At 36.0% G+C, this 7,036-nt stretch overlaps 1 protein-coding gene across 1 annotated transcript in view; it reads right to left on the reverse strand.

Moving 5' to 3' along the window:
• The window catches only part of LOC106101797, a 56,574-nt gene that overhangs the window by 14,564 nt on the left and 34,974 nt on the right, over window positions 1–7,036 (reverse strand). Inside the window, exons 13-22 of the mRNA XM_013281132.1 lie at window positions 6,674–6,831; window positions 6,056–6,191; window positions 5,572–5,696; window positions 4,770–4,909; window positions 4,178–4,316; window positions 3,289–3,375; window positions 1,953–2,645; window positions 1,249–1,314; window positions 907–951; window positions 526–567 (exon numbers count right to left, since the gene is read on the reverse strand). Coding sequence (XP_013136586.1) covers window positions 526–567; window positions 907–951; window positions 1,249–1,314; window positions 1,953–2,645; window positions 3,289–3,375; window positions 4,178–4,316; window positions 4,770–4,909; window positions 5,572–5,696; window positions 6,056–6,191; window positions 6,674–6,831 — 1,631 coding nt within the window. The remainder of the gene's footprint in view (window positions 1–525; window positions 568–906; window positions 952–1,248; window positions 1,315–1,952; window positions 2,646–3,288; window positions 3,376–4,177; window positions 4,317–4,769; window positions 4,910–5,571; window positions 5,697–6,055; window positions 6,192–6,673; window positions 6,832–7,036) is intronic.

A 7,036-nucleotide genomic window follows, 5' to 3' on the forward strand; every position in this document is an offset into this window, starting at 1 on the left:
TGATATTATAAATGCGAAGGTTTAGATGGATGGATGGATGTTTGTTAGAGTTTGTAGCCTAGATGGTATAGATGTAGAAGATAGCCTGGAAGAACACATAGGCTATTCACTTTTTAATAATTTCACGCGGTTGGCTTCGCGGGCGAAAGCTTGTCTATACTAATATTATAAAGAGGAAAACTTTGTTTGTAATGAATAGGCTCAAAAACTACTTGGTCGATTTGAAAAAATCTTTCACCATTAGAAAGGTTATTTATCTGTAAGTAACATAGGCTACATTAATAATGTTTTTTTTTAAATCACGCGGACAGAGTCGCAGGCGAAAGCTTGTCATTAGTAACATACTATTGTGAATATAGAAATTAAACCAAAAATCTCAATTAAACGTATGTTTTTCTATGTAAATGCAAAAGAAACCACAATATTACATGGGTTCAACATGCATTAATACCAAATGATAAAAATCATGCATTGTTAGTATCGATGATTGTTGGTAATTAAACACCACAAGACCCCACTTCAAAGCGTATTGCAATGTATAAAATTTACCTCGGTTATGTACTTTTGCTGTTGACGTGTAGAGGCCGATCGTAACGTGCGTTGGAAAAGAAAATGTACCAATAAGTATATTTTAATAGAATATCGGATAAGTAACAAATACCCAAGTTAACGAGTTACATCAAAATGTGATTTTTAAAATTATTCACCTCTTTATGATATCAAAAGATGTTTATTCAAATTTATTTAATGTCAGATAGATTAACACAAGTTTTAGTAGGTAATGTCACACCAAGTAGATCTAATCTTTTGCATTTTGTTAATATTTTTTTAGCACACGTAACAATTACAAAACTAAATACAACACACAAAACACATAAGATAACTGTTTACATCGTTTTATCTTACCTGTTCTTTTAAGAGAATAGCTTGTTGTCGTTTGAGTTCCCTTTCCTGAAACAAAACAGATACACAATAAACATATGCATACGCAAATGTACAGTACGTAGGTAGATACATACGTACTCATTTTTTGCGTACGAATTAACGATGTGACGAACGATACATTAAAATTTTCTATTTAACGCATAAATAAAAAAAAAAACATTAAAAAAAATGATTCTATTACCATACAATCTTAACCATAATCCGTTTATTACATTGTACACATTCTAAGCTTTGCTTGCGTAATAATAAAACTACATAAAAGTTGCGTTATATATGAAATTTCAAGCATGCAATGAAACCAACCTGTTGCTTCTTAGCTTGGTCTTCTATCTTCTGCTTCTCCAACTCCTCCTGCTTTCTTCTCTTAGCCTTGAAACACATCCGTAGTGACAACATCGAAAGCGGTACAGCAAATTATAATCAAAGCAGCGAACATGTAACAAATAGAAAATAAGAAAACTTAAAAAAAAAACTAACTGCATTTTTACATTTAAATGTAAAAGTTACGAGAAAATAGGCACATTACAAGCGTGCAACAAAAGATAAAAACTGTTATTTTTTGTTGCTGATTACATAAGTCTTAATTCTTCCCTAAATCTTTTTTTTTCACGTTTATATTATTTCTGGAAATGTCCAATTAAACACCAATTTTTTCAGATCATTTATTTGTAGCTGGAAGCTTTTACATTCTTTTTTTTTAAATCATATTTCATTTTAATTTCTAATTCGATGTACATTCCAATTATCAGAACTATTTCGTGTATACACGACAGATTTATGACTTCTGCGGTTAGAAACGTGCGTTAGTAAAGTTAACCATCAAATAACACATACCCACACCTGTTAATGAAATACGTTTGCACAAATGTTAAAGAGATCGTTTATTATGTGTATAATTTCGTATAAATAACATATAATACCCATAGATTATCACAGTGATTAGACGTGTTAGTGTTTCCCAGGAAAACGTTAGTATTTTAGTGTTGATTTTAATTGCTAACACGTACCAAGTACATGTCCTTACTGCCGTAGGGATGTACCGAGATCGAAAGCGCACCGTCTTTGCCTACGTTAAACGTTCCTTGGCTTATCTTTTTACTTATAATATCATTGAGTATATTCTCATCATCACCACTCAAATCAATCACCTCCTTTAGTACAGATTTCTGCGATTCTTTCGGCATCAGCATTAAGTTTTGTGACATAAATTCGTTTTTTGCATCTAAATATTTCTGCTCTAAGCTCTTAGGGTCCTCGTTTTTACTCTCGCCGTCTAATTTCGACCAATCACAGCCGTTCATGAATTCACTTATTCTCGAATAAGATTCGATGAGTTTTTCTAAGTTGTTCTCTTTATCTGGCATATTAGTTTTCTTTTCCGCCGATTTCATTAGTGAGATATCGAAATATTTATCTTTCGGCCTTTTCGGTAGATCGAAGGCGGCCTTTTCAGCGAAATCTTTCATCTTGTCTAACGCGTTGTATTCCTCTACTTCTTCCTTCCAGCCGGATTGGTCGTAGTTCAATGTTTTAATGGGTAAGTTTTGTTGTTTAGGTCCGGTGACGGGAATGAGGGAGAGGCTAATGGGCGGCATAGCGCGGTCCCTGGCGGGCCGGGGCGCGGGGCCCGCCGCTATCTGAGGGCGCGGCGCGCTGGCCAGCGGCTCGATGCTGAGCTGCGTTCGGTTCTTGTTGATATGCTGTTTACATTGCCATAGTTAATTTTCTTTTATGTTTCACAGTTTCTATTATCAATTGGATAATGACAACATTGTCAGTTTACACCAGTTTAGTTTGATCGCTTTTAGTGTTAGAACTAATAACCCACAGACAGTGAAAGGGTAATAAAATTTACATAAATATATAGAATAGTATATAAAGATATGAGAGACGTAACTATTCAGACACACAGCTACACTACCATCTAAAAGCTAAGAAGTCCAACGCTGTCTACGAAAAGCAAAAAGTGACCATCTTTTTTCTATAATTCGTAATCACGTTTTGGTTCTTTTTGCTTTGAAAAATCTACATAATACGGATGTGAGCACAATGTTGCCAAGCATCAAATTGATAATAAAAAAATAAAAACAAACACAAGCACATGTAAATTAAAAAACATATACAGATAAAAAATGAAGTGTCTAGATAACAGCGGAATACCAAAAAAAAATATCATGCAAAAAAAATTTGGAGCCTAAAAATATTTACAAACCCATACAATATAAATAGGAATATCGGTATTAACAGCTGTTATGAAGAGACTAGTCGATATATTTGTAGAGGACAAGACAGTATACAATGTTAGGACGGAGAGCCCGCTACCCGCGATGTATGACGTCATACCTCTAACAGTTGCTGACTTCGCGCCTCTTTTTCCCGTTTGACGAGCTCGGCCCTTTCTGACCTTTCTAACTCTCGTACGAGACGCGCCTGCGGACCAAATGTATTCATGCGTCATCGCTAACACTTAACGTTTGCGAAGTTTGCGATTTTACTGATTTTAACAGAGGTATTGTGATTGGAAACTGATAATTAATAGTTAAAAATTTCGTTCGTGTTTTAATAATTTTTTTATCCAAATATCATTTATACGATTCCAGTAATTTTCATATAATTTATACATTTTAAAGTTTAATTACCAATTTTTAGTTTACACTTGATGATTTAATAATAAAACATAGAGAAAACAATAAATTAATAAATCACTGGCGAAAATAAAATTAAAGCGAGCCTACAAATCAGCATATTACTAGGCAACTAATTAACATAAATAACAAATACATTAAATGGCAACATTTATATCTAAGCTAAAGTTTTTGCAAATAACCTATTGAACAAGTATTCGTAGTAACGAACTGAGGGTTTAGAAATTACTCAAGTCATGCGACGAAAAGAGTTACATCTGCCTTTATGCCATTATATTAGGGACTAATATTAACCTCTTTACTTCAACAATAGCTAAAACTGAATGGAAAATGTGGCAAAAACCATTTTAACGAATTTACAAAATACTAACTATTGCTCGCGATTTTGTCCGCGTGAAATTAAAAAATAGTTTTATAATGGTGTAAAATTTTTTTATATCACCCCGGTAGTTTTAGATTTATTTCAATACATACAAAAATACAAATCTTGTTACATAAGTGTAGAACTCTAGCAATTGGACAGAAGGGCATGTAACGTTTTTCGTGAGTAGTTATATTTCCTTATATAAATGTGAATGTGTAGAGACCTGTTCCCTGCGCGGCGCGGCGTCCCTGCGCGCGTCGCGGGCGGCCTGCTGGCGGCGCGCCAGCTCGATGCGGCGCTCCACGGGCGGCGGCGTCGGCCGCGGCGTGCTCAGCGCCGCCAGCGCACGCGCCTCCTCCACTCTACAATAACACGATGATTTACTAGATGTCGCCCGCGACACCGTTAGGGTTGAATTTAAAAAAAAAAACGAATAACCTGTATTTTTCCAGACTATCCTCTACATCTATGAAAAATTTCATCTTATTCCATTCAGCCGTTTAGGCTATAAACTCTAACAAACATCCATCCATCCATCCATCTAAACTTTCGCATTCATAATATTAGTAACAGAAGATAGTACGAAAATAGTTACGATCGTGTTGTACGCATTAATTTTGTTTTTTAATGTTTATCCGATAATTCTTTTATATCTAACAAAAGAAACAATGTCTATAAGTGTAGTATAAGCAACAATCGCAAATTACTATTTTTTAGAATCTTAGTGGATTCCTTACTTTGCGAGAATTGTACACAGGCATAGCACCGTTAATGATCTTGAGAATTAAGATGTTTGTAAAAGATGAAATACTTGCCTCTTAGTAATTTCAGCCTCATTGAAGACGAGTGGTTCAGCGAGGTCGGGCGCGGGCTGCACGTACTCGCCGAGCAGCGTGCGCGCGCTGAAGCTGAAGTTGTCCGACGACAGAGGGGGACAAGGGTTTGAATCCAAAAACTGTAAGAAAAATAATGTCTTAAAACATACAAATATACCAATAGATCAATATAACGATGCTAAACTTAGTAACATAAATTCAAAATGTCATCTATACTAATATTATAAAGAGGAAAGATTTGTATTTTTGTGTGTATTGAAATAACTCAAAAGCTACTGCTATTACAAAAATGTATTACATCATTATGTAACCATAGGCTGAATCAGTGAGTAACATAGGCTATATTTTTTAATATCACGTGGGCGTAGTTGCGAGCAACAGTTAGTATAGTAATAAAATCTCCTTCGTTGTTAAAAACGTCAATGCTTACATGTGAAAGTCTGGTATACCAGCTTTCATATGCTCGTCAAATGTCTCTGGAACTTGAATAACCGCAAAATATAGCAGGGTGGATAGTAGAAAAAATATAACCACACCAGTTAACTAACGTCACTTTGAAATTTTACAATTTAACTTTGAAATTATCAACATCATGTAACTTTGTGTATCTATCTAAACATCTAACGAAAAAAGTCCCATCTGTTAAGGATCTTGTACATACAGCTGTTTTGTTCAGAAAAATTGAATTCCTATCTATATATCAATAAATTTCTATAACTTTGTATAACCTTATATAAGTTTATATCTTCTATTCGCATATAAGTTAAAGTTTATATCTTACCGAGCACAGTTCCTGTGTGGATTTTATCGGCAGTGCGGAGTGCGGCTCCGGCGGGGAGTAGCTCACGTCGCCCTTTATATTGCAGTTGCGAGATAAACCCTTAATTACTGTCACTCTTTTCCAACCTGCGAAAACAAAAAAAATACCATCTAGAACATGTACAAGTATCAATATTAAATAGTAGTTTTCAAATATCTTAGCGGCGCAAAATCATCGGTGCGCAATGCACCCCCTTTCCGACTTAATTAAAAACCGCAAAGATATTTGAAAACTACTTAAACTAAAAAGTATCTAAAAATCATTAAAATATCAATGACAGAGCTAAATGAAAGTGTAGTGACCAACACACCACAGTACTAGCTAGGAAGCGAGAGAAACGGAAAGAGCAGGTCAATGCATTTCAAGGTCACGAGGTCCTCTCTTCGTCCTTTCATATATATTAGAGTATTGTTAAGAATAATGTACTTTTTAGCTATAACATTACCGAGTGCGAGAGGCAGGCGCAGCTGCGCGTCGTGCCGGCGGCCGGGGTCGCTGGCGTCGGAGTCCGAAGGCCCGCTGTCCGACGGGCACTCGGAGTCCGTGCTCGCGCTCTCGCCCAGTAGTGTACGTAGTTTCTCCTGTTACATGCAACATTATTATCCCCAATAATAATACTAAACTACATACTACAACGAACAAAAGCAGAAGTTAGTTATAATCTTTGGAATGTGTCTCAGGTCAAGATGCGTTCTTCCAGAGTATCCTCTACATCTAAACCAAATTTCATCGAAATCCGTTCAGTTGTTTAGAGTGCAAAATCCAATAAATATCCATCCATCTAAACTTTTGCATTTGTCATAATAGTATGACTTATGATATTTAATCTGAAGCACAAAATGAAGTCACTTTTTACAGGCATCATAGTAAATAGTCTCAAAAAATAAAATCGCTTTCCCTTCGCTTTTGTATAAATCCATCCATCTGGAGGTTTACAGTAAGGTTTTTTAACATTATTTTTTATTGAGATTGTCATATACCAGATAATAAGCAGTTAATCAAATGATTTACTGATATGGTATTTATTTGTATGATTGATTTATTGATATGATATGGTAAATACCAGGTCAGTCTCTGCGAGCAGCTGGTGCGCCAGCGCTGGCCTGAGGCCGAGCGCGCGGCTCTGCGCCAGTAGCGAGGCGACAGTATTCTTCTTGGGTTTGCTGACGCCGCGGCCGAGGTTGCGCGGCCTGCCCTCGCGCGTCCCCCAGCCACTCACTGCTGCATACAAAAAAAGTATATTGTTATTGTGTCATAAATTAAAATCACTGATCTGTATAAAAAGATATCATCATCATCACCAGCTCACTACGTCCCCACCGAGGGGCTCGGAGCCTACCCTAAGTTAGGGTATAAATAGATATACTACGTTTATTTTATGCGCCTGTTGATGTCAAGAACGGGCGAACACTTTTGTATCTATCGT

The sequence above is a fragment of the Papilio polytes genome, unplaced genomic scaffold, assembly GCF_000836215.1.
Source record: "Papilio polytes unplaced genomic scaffold, Ppol_1.0 DF823935.1, whole genome shotgun sequence".
In the NCBI taxonomy this organism is placed as follows: Eukaryota; Metazoa; Arthropoda; class Insecta; order Lepidoptera; family Papilionidae; genus Papilio; species Papilio polytes.